Source organism: Mauremys mutica, chromosome 9, assembly GCF_020497125.1.
Source record: "Mauremys mutica isolate MM-2020 ecotype Southern chromosome 9, ASM2049712v1, whole genome shotgun sequence".
NCBI lineage: Eukaryota > Metazoa > Chordata > Testudines > Geoemydidae > Mauremys > Mauremys mutica.
Genome location: NC_059080.1, coordinates 19,488,636 through 19,502,785, shown reverse-complemented (window position 1 = coordinate 19,502,785; position 14,150 = coordinate 19,488,636). Strand labels below are relative to the sequence as shown.

General features: G+C 39.2%; 1 protein-coding gene across 5 annotated transcripts in view; it reads right to left on the bottom strand.

Annotated features, from left to right (window-relative positions):
• Nucleotides 1–14,150, bottom strand: part of ATRX (ATRX chromatin remodeler) — a 139,844-nt gene that overhangs the window by 91,094 nt on the left and 34,600 nt on the right. For 4 of the 5 annotated variants that reach the window (XM_045029586.1, XM_045029585.1, XM_045029589.1 and 1 more), the window contains 3 exons: nt 6,635–6,744; nt 4,115–4,182; nt 574–3,521 (listed from right to left, as the gene is read on the bottom strand). In XM_045029586.1, the coding sequence (XP_044885521.1) occupies nt 574–3,521; nt 4,115–4,182; nt 6,635–6,744 (3,126 nt within the window). The remainder of the gene's footprint in view (nt 1–573; nt 3,522–4,114; nt 4,183–6,634; nt 6,745–14,150) is intronic. The other variant, XM_045029588.1, reaches the window with a different exon arrangement.

Here is a 14,150-nt window from a genome sequence, read left to right as displayed (position 1 = left end):
GATAATCTGGCCCAATTTAAAAAGTGCACATGCATAACTATAGCTAAACCTCCAAAGGCCACATTATACCGCAAAGCTTGATACTCTTCTCCCTTACATGACCCAAAGCTAGAACAGCTGATGTGATCTCTCCTGTTCTCTACTACCTAAACCCAATTCATGTTCTGTATTCATTAGGCAGACGAAAGCAACTAAGAATAGGCATAAGAAAGGCAACCTACAATGCAACCCACTTGGTATTACAGAGTTTCTCAAATCTCTTCCTAGAAAAGGTATTAAAATTAAATAAAACGTCCAAGGTGATTTGTAAATTAAGTTAAACGGCTGTTTGCCAAGGTTAGTACAAGTCAAACGGTAACTGATTGCAAGTGGCATCACAAAACTTCTGAACACATCACATTAGAAAACAGGTTTTAGAAATATGGCTTAAGTTTTGGAATGCATAGTCATATTTAGAGATATTTTCACTTAAGCATTTGCAGTACTAGATTATTAAAATCAATATGACTATCCAACTCATACTATTGACCTCCCCATATTAATATACTAATCAAATTGTAGACCTTTGCACACCTGAAGACTGACAAAATCCTGTGTTGGAGGACAGTATTAAGCTTTCAGTCACTGGCTTAATCTTCTGCTCATCACTGCTTCCATCGCCTGCTGAATTCTGGTCATCATTTTCTTCCTCATCTGATGAGGAGGAACAGCTGATGTCATCCTTCTGTTTTTTAGAAATTCTTTTTTCCACTTTTAAGTTACCCTTTTTATTCTCCTTAGCGGTACTCTTTTTACTCTTTTTTTTATTGTCTTCGTAAGGCTCCTCATCAGAAGAGGACAATGAGTCATTCTGTTCTTTTTTGGAAGTTTTCTTTTTGTGGCTTACTTTTTTCTTTTCTTTAGCTTCTATTCGTTTTTTATTCTGTTTAACATCTTCAGAAGAACTCTCCTCTTTCTTTGGGGACTTCTCAGCATCTGAAGATGAATCATTCTGCAACTTCTTCAATGTTCTCTCTCTCAAATTTCTCTCTCTCTTTTCCTCAACTGCCATTTCATTTTTACTCTTATTTTCAGAGGAAATGCAACTCTTTTTCTCTGGGGATGATTTATCTCCATCAGAAGAACCACCATCTTGTTCTTTCTTATAATTTTTCTTTTTCAAGTTTTCTTTTTTGTTTTCTTTACCTTCTGTTCCTTTTTTATTCTTGGTTTTGTCTTCTGAAGAATCACAACTCTGCTCCTTCTCTGCAGATTTCTCAGTTCCGTCCAAAGACGAATCATTCTGTATCTTTCTCTTTTTCAAATTTCTGTTTTTCTTTTCTTTTGCTTCTGCTCTCTTTTTACCATCAGAAGAATGGCAACTCTCCTCCTTCTCCAAGGATGATTTCTCAGTATCAGATGATCCATCATGCTTCCCCTTCGAAGTTCTTTCTTTTAAATCTCTGTTTTTCTTTTCACTGATTGCTGCCCCCTTCCTAATTTTTTTATCTTCAGAAGAATGACTAGTCTCCTCTTTCTCTGGGGATGACTTCTCAGCATCATCAGATGATTCAACCTGCTGTTTCTTCAAATTTATTTTTTTCTTACTAGTAGATCCTTTTTTATTCTGTTCTTCAGAAGAAGAATCATAATTCTCTTCTTTTCTGGGGTATTTCTTCTTGGCTTTTTTTGCAGACTCTATTTTACTCAAACTCTTTATCTCTCTTTCTAACTCTGAGTCGTAATTTGAAGAATCTGAAGGGTTCTGTCGTTTCTTTTTTGCACAAGTGGAGCCTTTAGTTGATTTGCCTTTTTTGGCAACTAAATCTGAACCAGAAGTAGAGCTTTTTCTTTTGCGCTTTCCATTCTCATACTTCATTGGTTGTTTCGTTAGATCATTTAAAGCATTCTTCTGAATATTATTGGATGTCTCACTATTGCTATCAATATCTGAGGAACTATGACTCATCATGGCTACTTCTTTAAGGACTGCTGGCATCTCATCTGAATCCGAACTTTGGTCCAATATGTCTGATTTTTTTGATTTAGAAAGCTTATTAGGTTTAGGATGATCAGTAGTACTGTCAGAAGAATTTCTTTTATCTTTTTTTCTCCGTGACTGGGTTGATGATTTTCGCTTGCGCTTCTCACAGTATGCTTCATTGCTGTCCTCTTCTGAATTAGATGTTAAAGGATTCATGTCTGTTTGACGCCTCAGAGGTGTAGTCTTCACACGTGGAGACCTCCTGAGATCAGATTCCTCTACCAAGGGGGCATTTTCATTTTCAGGTGAGCGTTCATTACCAATGTAATGATTTTCTTTTCCAGAATCACAGTTTTCTGCCTTGGGTATTATATCAGCATTCTGATCTCCCTTTACTGGATTACTGTCTTGATCTTCAGCTTTAACTGGAGAATCAGAAAGGGAAACAGGAGTCAGTTTTACAAACAATTCTTTTCTTACTTTAGCTGATGCTTTTAACTTGGTACCTCCTTTAATGTCTTTTGAAGCTGTAGTACATTTTATATTCATATTTACTGTCTCCAGCTCTGTTGCTGTACTTCCATTGCCCTGTTCATCTGCTGCACTCTGAGTTTCCATAGCTGATTCTAGAGTCTCAAAAATATCTTCAGGGACTGATGAAGGAACAGATACAATATCCATGTCTAAAGCCTCAGTACTCTTAGGTTCATATTGAGGCTCTTCATTTGTCTCAGATTTTTTATCTTCACTGCTAGTATTCTTGCTTTCTGTTTGTTGTGTTGCTGGAATGTTTTGGTCCATGGACTCATTGTCAGGCTGTTCTGACACAGCTTTTTTCACTGACTTTACAGTGTCCTCTTTCAACTCTGCATGTTCCTTTCCTTCATCTCTTTTCACCTCATTTTTTTCTAGTTTAATATCAATTTTTCTCTCTTTGGTATTCTTCTCTTTGATTTTAACATCCAAAGCTTGAATCTCTTGATTCAGACCTTCCTCTAATGCTAAATGAGCTTTTTTTAAGTCACTCAAAACAGATTTAAAAGCTTTCAGCTGACGTAGCTGTATGGTAGAGTTTATTTCTGAATTTTCTGCTGCCGTTTTCAAAAAACTTACAAAACTAGCGTTCATATTAGTTGTGGTCTCAACCAGTTTTTTTGTCTTTTTAAGCATGTCTTTTGGCACCATTAGTGCTTTATACGAATAGGTTAAAGAACCAGAATATGAGTCATCTAATTTCTTTTCTTCTCCATTACAATTTGAAATATTTCTCTTTGGAGAAAATTTGAGTGTGTGATCATATATTTTACTTTTTTCATTCTCAACTCTGATCTTCTTCTTGTTTTGTTGCAATAACTGTTCTAAATTTTCAAAAACACTGTCACATGCAGTGACCAAGTCCAACAAAGGTTCTGGGTGGCAAATGTAGCAATGCCATTGGTTATTTTCATCCATTATGGCTGACAGCTCCTTTCGGCCCAGGTTGCGCAAAATGCACTTTTTGCAGAAGGCATTATGGCAAAAGTCGCAGCAAATTAAATTTCCACCTTCAGCACACCATCTGAAATGATGATTGGGAAATGTTAAAATGCAACCCAAAAACAAATTACATTAAGTGTTTAGACAAATAAAGTGTAATTAAATCAAACTTTAAAAATAATCAAACAGTTATAATATTTTACAGGTTACTAATCAAAGGCAAAAGTTCTGAGTGGACCATATCTGGATAGTATATGAGACAACGTGGCCTCTGGTTGATGACATAAGAGCGAGTGAGGGTTTTAGCTTCTATCTCATATATATGTTAGTGGGTTTGCAGTTTACAGACCAATATATCAAGTTTTCTCTGGGAAAGTGAGCTTCAGTGGCCCATTGATAAATGCTATTTATGGGATAATGATCAGAAGACAAATATAAAGCTGGTGTTGGAAACTTAAATAAGTATACATAAACTGATGTTTAGGTTTTTGTCATGTGATATTAAACTTTTAACCAACAAGGCTAAGTACTTGATTTCCTTATATTTAAGTTTTCCTAGTTTGTATTAAAATTTAAATATCAACATAATATTATGGGTCTGTTGGCTGGACAGTGGGCATTTCATTATTGCTTTAATTGATGTGGGTAATATTACAGTGGTGTTTACATACTTACCTACACTGTTCATCCATTCCATCTGAATCACGGCTAATGTCATCACTCATATAATATTTGTAGCAAGTCTGCAAGGAAAATGGGTGGACAAGGAATTTTTTTTTCAATTAAAGTGAGATGGAATTTAATAAATCTTTATGACTTAATCTAATGAATGCATTAAAGTCAGACTCTTAAAATGTTCTTAGAACTTCAGATCACTGTCTATAAATGAAAACTAGAAACCTCTTTAAAATGTTCTCTCTCATTTTCACCTGCTGTTTACAAAATTGTAACTAATTTTAACACTCTCCAAAGATACAGCAGCTCCTAAACAATGACTTTTCTGAATTGAATAGTACAAGCCTTATTTGAAAATTACATATGTTTGCCTTCTTTTGAAGGCCACAGTTTTTTTGTATTCTAAAACTTCCAAGTTGACTATTATTTTTTATATTCAGTTTTGGTCTACACTTATGTCTGCATAGCTACATTGGTCAGACGCGTGGAAAGAAAAAAAGAACAAAACAAAACAAAACAAAAACCCCTGACCAACACAGTTAAACCAACAAAAACCCCGTGTAGCTGCAACTACGTTGATGGAAGAGGGCTTCCGCTGATGTAGCTGATGTCACGTGTCCTAAACCAAAAGAAAAATTTTTGTTGGTGTAGGCTGAATCTACACTAGTAGGCTACACTGGCACCACAGTAAGAACCAAAATTACATACTTTCATTGGAATGCAGAATTTTATTCTATCTATTGTTTCAACCTCATGTTGTTGATGTTAGCAATGCAGCAATTAGTACCAGAACAGAGCTTATGAAATTAAGCTTAAAACTTTTTAAATAAGATTTGTGTGCCACCAAAGGCTGCTAAACATTAAACCTACGTGATTAATAGTAATGGCTGCAGTTCCTGAATTTGTTAGGTCAAATTCTTAGGTCCTTATTCAGTCTTTATTTAAGTAGAGCTCCAGTGACTTATCAGTTTTCCTTGAATAAAGACTGACTAAAGACTGTAGATCAAATTCTGCCCTCACTTGTACCCACTGTCTTCACAATCCTGAAAAACAGCTTCGGAATCTGCCTATATGGTGGTGTGTGTGAAGTAATGATGCACCCTCACCTGGAATACAGAGTTCAATACCTGGTCATCCTATGTCAAAAAAAATTATAGCAAAAACATGATTCAGAGACAGACAATAAGAATAGTTAAGAGGCGCAGGAAAATTCCCCCATTATGAGATATTGAAAAGTGTGGCACTGTTTACCTTAGTTAGGAGACAAATAAGAAAGGAAATGACACAGGGATAGAAAATAATGAAAGGTATAGAGAATTCCTAATCTGTTTTCCCTTCTTATAATATTAAAAAACAAGATGGCATTCGATGAATTTAAAAGAAAGGAAATGCAAAACTGATAAAAGTAAATATCACCTCACAATTAACCAGCAGAACTCACTGACACAAGGCATAATTGAGGTTAAGAGTTTAGTGAGATTAAAAAAAAATAGATTGGACACTTATACATATAACAAGACTATTCAGAGTTACAATGGTAAAGATTAAAAAAATCAAAATGGAAAGGATTCAGAGCTTTACTGGGGACTGGAAGCAACGTTCCTTGTGGACTGGATATTCTGTACAAAAACTCTGAAGAAAGTAGCTAATTTCCTCAGAAGCAGCTGTTATTGGCCCACTGTCTGAGTCAGGATACTGGACAAGATGGACCTGTTCAAATCCAGTGTGTCAATTCTTAAGGATATAGTACTGGACTAACTAAAATACCTGAAGGCCAAATATAGCCCACATCACAGACCCTATATGCCACTCAACCAGCTTAAAAGCATTGAAACAACAGGGCATCAGTGAATTCCCCCATTGCAGGCACAGCACTGGGCCAATGTAAGCCACCCTATACTGCCTCCTTCAAAGGCTTTAATGTAGGGGCATGATGGGATGGACATGGGCTGGAGGTGATCTACTCATAGTGATCAGTGCTACAGAATTCTGGACTGTGGTGCTGCCCATACACAGCCAGTGGGAAAGCTGCCATAAATTAGAATGGACCTGTCACTGCTCTAATTTATATCAGGGGCTGTTTGAACCCCAAGTAGCTGCCTAGCTCCAAGTGGTGCAAGAGAGTCTTTAAAATCACCACTTCTTCTTTACCTTGGTGCTGAGCCTTCTGTGCTATGCCTCTTAGGAGATGCAGACTGTGATTTGGAGCCCCATTATAGCATATAAAGCCATAAACACCAAAATCAGAATACTTTCATGATGTATTCCAAACTTATTAACACTTTAAAAATAAATTCTAAAGAAACCACAATAAATTAAACATTTGTGGTGTATAAACTTTATCCGTGTAACTTCACATTTTAATACTTGCTTTTCCCTTTTCTGCTACCAGTTTCCTTGTTTATGTACACTGCAAATTTAAAAGGCTAACAAGAGAAAACAATACACACAGAAAACAAGTAGTGATAGATCACTTTTTAAGTACGAAGGCACATGGAGTACAAATCACTCATTACATACCTTACAGATAAGGACTTTCAGTGTAGGATGTCTATAGATGGAATCTTTTTGAAAATGGTTCACCTGTTGCCCACAGGCTGTACAGCTTACAATTCCATGCAGTCCTTCCTCTATAGAGGATTATAAACCACATATTAGTTTTAAAAAGAAATCTATGAACAACTATTGTGTTTCCTTGTTACAACATTTTGGTTTGGCAAATTATTTGTTTACTTCAAAACCCACTCTAATGCTTTACCACCCAGCTTTCGAGAAAGCTTTCTATAACCACTCACCTTTTCTTAAAAGGCTAATGAAGAGTTTTGGGGCAATTATCTCCTTCCTGGATAAATTTTATCCAGAAGAAATGTCTTCCTTTGTGAGGTTATACACTTGGATTAAATTGTTATTTTATGAAGACATACCTGAATTGTCAGTAAAAACACATTTAATCATGGTCCTGCATTGTACAGTAAAATCCCTCAACTTTCAGTTGTTGTTCTTCATAAAATACATGGCAGTTTATAAATAAATATTTTAATTATATTTCCTTCAGATTTTTAAATGTATTTCTTAATGAGAAATAAGGAAAACAAGTCTATGAAACAAGTAAAAAATATAAATAAAATCCCCTCTGGTTTCATGTGAAGCATTATATGAGATCAAAATAGATTAAAACAGTATTTTGTAGCAGTTGTACAGGACACCTCCAGACCATTCTGCTCAACACACTATCCTGGAAGTTCACATTTATCTTGTCATCTCTAAATGTTTTCTGTATTTGAAATGACAGTTTGACAAAAATACACTTTGACCATCCTATTGGTAGCTACAGGCCCAGTTTTCCAGTTGGTTTAGTCCTGTTTGCTGTGGTAGGGCTTCCACCTGTAAAGTGGTCTTTTAGTACAAACTGTTCAATTTAACAACTTTTATTCTTACTTATAAGCAGTGACGCTGCCAAGAAAAAAGAGAAGCCACCTGAGAAACCCCACAGCCACCGTTTTAAGTTGGTATCAAGCAGTAAAGCAGGAGAAGGCTGCAGGATGACTTATGTCAACTGCAACCTGCCCGCCTGTATCAATTCAGGAGGTTGTGAATCCAAGAAATGAGACTTTGTTTAAAGGCTTTAACACACATACACAGAATCAGGCACAAATACCAAAAAGAGTCCAGGAACCTACTGAACTTTTTCCAAAACAAAACACAGACTACTGGCAAAGATTCAGAGATTTTGAAATTGGAGACAGAGCCTTAAATGGACTAAGAGCCTGTTAGGCATAAGTAAAGAAAAAGAAAGCTTTACAAAGAAAGGTGAAAACAACAGATCTCATTCAGAGAGTCAGAAATGTTCAGCTGTACATCAGAATGGGTTAACAGACTTGAGAATATTTTGGGATTCTTAGAACAAAGTACTTGATATGAAATGGAAAGGGCATTTCAAATCCTTAAACCAACTTCAGGCTTAAGATGGGTTTTGTAAAATAGGTACAGTAAGACAGCTTTCCAACCCCTGTTGTATACTCTTGGCTTTTCCTTCCTTTGGCTAACATGAAATACATTTTTGTCACTGAAGGAAAATAAGTTCTCTTATTTATGGAATTCTCTATGCTAGCATTTGAGTCCCGAACACCTCACAACAGGATATACAAGTTTGACTTGATCAACCCCATTTTTATCAAGTACTAGTCTAGAGGCAACGATTTATGGTGTTTTACCTTGCAGAACTGCAGGTTATATCTGGGTCAGAATAAGTATATTATCCTTAATTTTGACAAGATAGTAAGATCTCTTAACTGACAATTCAGCTTACCAGGAAGAAGATGAGAAACATTTGGGTGGTATTTTCACTTTACAATCCTGTTCAGCACCACATCTATAAAAAGAATACATGAAGACCTGACCAATCCCAGGCCAGTTGCACCATTTCTGTAACTCCTCAAGATTTTATCCCTCCCATAGTGTCTAAACTGGTTCTTATAAAGGTCAGAACCAAAGAATAGGAAAAAGCCGTAGTTTTATAATATTATGGTATTGCCTTGAACTCAAATTTCTGGCAGCAAAATTCCATAGTTGACATCCTGTTACCAAGGAACTCCATGCCCACTCAAGCCTCATCCTTTAGGACCTTAAGCTTGGTTCACTAGATTGATATGAATACAAAACTGTCTGGCAGGTTAGAGTGTGGAAAGCAGCTCTTGACGGAGGTGTGCCACTTTGAAAATGGTAATTAAAATCCTGAATTTCACCTAGAAGTTTCCGGGCTGCCAAAGCTGAGTATGAAATATATGTTTAATATTCTCTTGCTCACAAAGTAAATAGCTACATCCTATAGTAAGGTGTGTGCCAGATACAACCTATTTCAATACTGTAGACTACTAATATGGATGACCATGACAAGATCTGAATCAAAGAATATTGCCATTAGTATATCTGGTCAGTGATTTTATACTACATATGCTATTATCAGTGTTCTATTTTCATGAATATCAGAGCATTCAAAACTGTCTTCTCCTCACAGAAATTTCACCAGATTTGCATGGTAGATAAATACCTGGTTATATCAATATTCTGACTGTTATGCTTGTTTTTATTCAAGCTATACTACAAGGTTACAGTGTTTTTTTTAAATAAAGTTACAAGGTCTGTGTTCTTGCTAAAATGGTTTACATTACCATCACTAAAAATATTTCAAGATAAAAAGTGAGGCCATGTCTATCAGTACATCTGCAGGCAGCAAGAGTCTCAGAAACATTGTTTAACCAAAACTTTTATTTGGGGGGAAAAGAAGGAATAGTTAAGAATTACAGGAGCTAGATGGTTATGAGGCAATCACTAATGAAATACAGAGTCTTTCACAACTAGGTCACAAGACCAAATGTAGCCCAAGATGATAGTTGTCAAAAGTCATTATCAGCCAATGACTGCTTGGTGTCTAATGTAAGAGGAGTTGCTAGTCTCTGTCCATTACACAACACACAAAATATTACCGAAACTGTCACATTTAGAAGACAGCCAAAGATACAATGGACACTATCTAGAGGTTAAGAGACATAGTCCCTCCAAAATATGGTGGAAGCATACTACCATGTCAGCATGGGGAAAATCTGCACTGCCACAGCCTGTGCTATGCTTGTTTCATGGATAGAACGAGGGTTTTCATTTCCAGGGGTACCAACTTGGCAGTTTTCACAAGTACTATATTCACTTAAATATGTTAGAAAAAAATACAATTAAGTTTCCACAAAGTAATGAATACTATTCACTATGTAAAATTTTACATAACACTGCACTGTTGTTTTTATAGTGTTTTGCAATCTACACAGAGCGATCACTCACCCATCAACTGGGCATGAAAAAGTAGAAAGCACCAGCAAAGACAACACAAAGTTGCACCATTTTAATTAGAGGTGTGACACTGCACCAATTTATCATCATCCCCCTTACACACATTAATATTATCACACCTTTAGTTAAACCCATGCATCTTCTTAGTTCATACAAGCCTAATGATTCTGAGAGAAAATTAATATCTTTTGGAATCAAAACCATGAAGGGGTTCCAATGTGAAGAAATACCGAATTTCCAGGAAGACACATGAAAAACTGTAGAGTTGCTGCAAAACTATCCTCTCCACATCCCATTCATCCCTTGCATGTATTGGGACCTATAGATATTTCTGTAGGAAATATATCATATAAAGATGACATGAAACATTGCAAAACAGAAAGTTACTACCTCAAAAACTGAGTTGTCCAAATGCATTACCGCTGCAGAACCACAATGTAGGAATCACACAGCACGCTCAGGAGCCAAGAAACCTTTAACAGTATAACCATTATGGGGCCCTTGGATCTGAGCATTCTAGAAAATAGTACTATAAAAGGTCACATAACCCTTCTACACATTCTCTGACCCTCACTCTTCATGCGTATTTATAGACTCTGAAGGAGGAAGGGCTGATATATGACTCTTCAGAAGCAATATATTAGGAAAACTCCATTTAACAGAAGGTAACCTTATATTAGGAAAACTCCATTTAACAGAAGGTAACCTTCTGTAGGGAGTGCTTATTTTACAGAATTCATGTCCTGCACAGAATATTTTATTCTTCAGCAGAATGTATTTTCTGTGGAGAAGTCCTGCAATTATATCTTTCACTCACCAGGAGCTGCTGTGGCCCTGGGACAGCAGCTGCTTCCACGAGGGAGCAGCCTCAGCTGCATATAGGGAAAAGAAGAGGCTGTGTTCCTCATAGCACCCTGCCTGTGGGGCCAGGTCAGGAGGCATGGGTGGACATACGGCATGGGGCACATGGGGTTGCTCGGGGCCAGGGTCACAGACTGGGGTTCAGAAGGGCTGATGGGGAGAAGACTGGGGGGACACTGAATAGGAGGAGGGTGCAGGATAACATGGGAGGGGAGTGGCTGAGTGGGGATGCAGGGTAATTTTCAAATACTCTCTAATTCGGTTTTCTTTCAGGTCACTGATAAAGTTAAAATAGCATAGGGCCAAGAACTAGTCCCTATAGGACCCCAAGTAGGAAAAACACCTGCCTGATGATGGATTCCCCATTTACAATTAAATTTTGAGACCTATCAGATAGTTTTAATCCATTTAACATGTGCTGTGTTGATTTTATATCATTTTAGCGGGGGGTTTTAATCAAAATGTTGTACAATACCAAGTCAAATGCGTTTCACAGAAGTCTAGTACATCAATACTCTTACCTTTATGAACCAAACTTCTAGTCTCACCAAAAAAGGAAATAATTTGATAGGATCTATTTGTAATAAGAGGAGGTTACATAAATGTAACTGGAGGTTCTTTGAGATGTGCGGTCCCTATCTGTATTCCACTGAAGGGTTATATAAATGCACCATGCATCCGGAGCCAGAGATTTTGAAAGTAGTAGTGTCCATTGGTACATGCATGTGCCCTTGCTACACCTCATGGTTTCGTCTGAGGTGATAAAGGGCAGGGCGGACCGACCACACCCTCAGTTCCTTCTCCATTGCAAACCAAGAAATCCACAGCAGAGGAGTAGGAGGGTGGGACTGGAATACAGAGGCCACACATCTCAGAAGAACTCCCGTTACATGTAAGTAACCTCCTCCTATTCTTCTTCAAGTGATGGTCCCTAGTGTATTCCACTGAGGGTACCTAGCTAAGAGGAGGGTGTGAAGATGACGATGGAACGGAGAACAGCTGCACCTAATGAGGCATCCGTTGCAGAGTCTCACATCGAAGCATAATGGGAAGAGAATGTATGTACTGAACTCCATGTGGCCTCCCTACATATGTCCATAAGCAGTATGTCATGAAGCGCAGCTATAGTCAATGCTTGCGCTCTCATGGAGTGGGCTTGTACCCCAAGGAGTGGAGACAGCCCGATAACTGATAATAGGGTGTAATGCACCCTGAAACCCACTTAGAAGCCCTCTGAGTGGAGATTGCTTGCCTTTAATTCTTCCCGCTCTAGCGATAAAAAGTCTAGGAGACTTTCTGAAGGATTTTGTCCCTCTGCAGACAGAAAGTCAGGGCCCAGCAGATGTCGAGGGAGTGAAGGCGGTATTCTGTCGCTGGGGCATGAGGTTTCAGAAGAAACGAGGTTAAGTGTACGAACTGGTTAAGATGAAAGCGGGATAAAGCCTTTGGCAGAAACTTGGGGTGCAAGCTCAGGGAAATTTTGCACTTATGAATATGGTACTGGGTGTGTGTGTGGGGGGGAGATCTGCCATCATGTCCCTCAGTTCGCCAACCCTTCTTGCGGCAGTAATAGGTGCCAGGAAGGCACCCTTCATGGAGAGGTGAGACAGGGAGCAGAAGGCTAGAGGTTCAAAGGGCTATTTCATCAATGCCATGAGGACAAGACTGAAGTGTGAGTGGCGAGCGATGGGTTGAACAGGAGGATAAGTCAATAGGAGGCCTTTCCAAAACCTGGTAGTCAGGGGGGTTAGTGAAGGGAGTGTCCTTCCACAGAGGGGTGGAAGGCACGGATAGCGGCTATGTGTACCTTGATGGATTTGAGAGTGAGGCCTGACATCTTCAGGAAGAGGAGACAGTCCAAAAGAAGGATGTCCACATATTCAGGAGCAAGACCCCTCTATCGGGCCCATGAGGTGAAATGCTTCCTCATGGCCCTATAGGACCACCTTCTGGGCTTCTCTCTGCTACTTGAGAAGATTTCTTGTACTGCTGATGAATATTCCCACACTAGCAAAGATGTCCATCCAAAAACCAAGCTCTGAGGTGACATCTGTAGATCGGATGCCGGATCCTCACGCCTCAGGAGCGGTAGGGGAGGAAAGGTGTAATAGATCTGGTCCAACCAGTGGAGGGCAAGGGCATCGCCTTAGGAAAGGGCGCCAAGTCCGTCTCTTCCCCCCCCCCCCCCCAGAGCAATACTGGCTGCATTTGCTGTTGCCATGGAAGGTGAAGAGCTCCAGGCAGGAATCCTCCAGTAGTCGAAAATGTTGGTGACCATGGAGTCGTGAAGCTCCCATTCGTGGTCAGTCATGAATTTCCTGGTAAGAGAGTCTGCAATTACTTTCTGAGTCCTGGAAAGATATGCTTCCGACTAGGGATGTAAATATGGTTTAAAAATAGTAACCGTTAAAACTGTTAAAATTCTATCGGCTAAACGGTTAACTGTTAAGAATCCACATAGGCGGGGAACTAGAGGTGCAGTGGGTGCTGCAGCACCCCCACGTCTTATGCGGGGCCTGGCTGCTGGCCTGCATTGGCAACTGAGCCTTGGATTCAGGGTGGCAGCAGAGCCCCTGGATGCTGGGCCAGAAGCTGGGATGGCAGGTGGAAGCCGAGATGGCAGCAGCAGAGTTTAATCATAGAATCATAGAACATGAGGGTTGGAAGGGACCTCAGGAGGTCATCTAGTCTGACCCCCTGCTCAAAGCAGAACCAATCCCCAACTAAATCATCCCAGACAGGGCTCTGTCAAGCCTGACCTTAAAAACCTCTAAGGAAGGAGATTTCACCACCTCCCTAGGTAACCCATTACAGTGCCTCACCACCCTCCTAATGAAAGTTTTTCCTAATATCCAACCTAAACCTACACTACTGCAACTTGAGGCCATTACTCCTTGTTCTGTCATCTGGTACCACTGAGAACAGTCTAGATCCATCCTCTTTGGAACTCTCTTTCAGGTAGTTGAAAGCAGCTATCAAATCCCTCCTCATTTTTCTCTTCTGCAGACTAAATAATCTCAGTTCCCTCAGGCTCTCCTCATAAGTCATGTGCCCCAGCCCCCTAATCATTTTTGTTGCCCTCCGCTGGACTCTTTCCAATTTTTCCACATCCTTCTTGTAGTGTGGGTCCCAAAACTAGACACAGTACTCCAGATGAGGCCTCACCAATGTCGAACATAGGGGAATGATCACGTCCCTCGATCTGCTGGCAATGCTCCGTCAGCCTTTTTGGGAACGAGGGCACACTGTTGACTCATATCCAGCTACTTGTCCACTGTAACCCCTCGGTCCTTTTCTGCTGAACTGCTGCCTAACCACTTGGTCCTAAGTC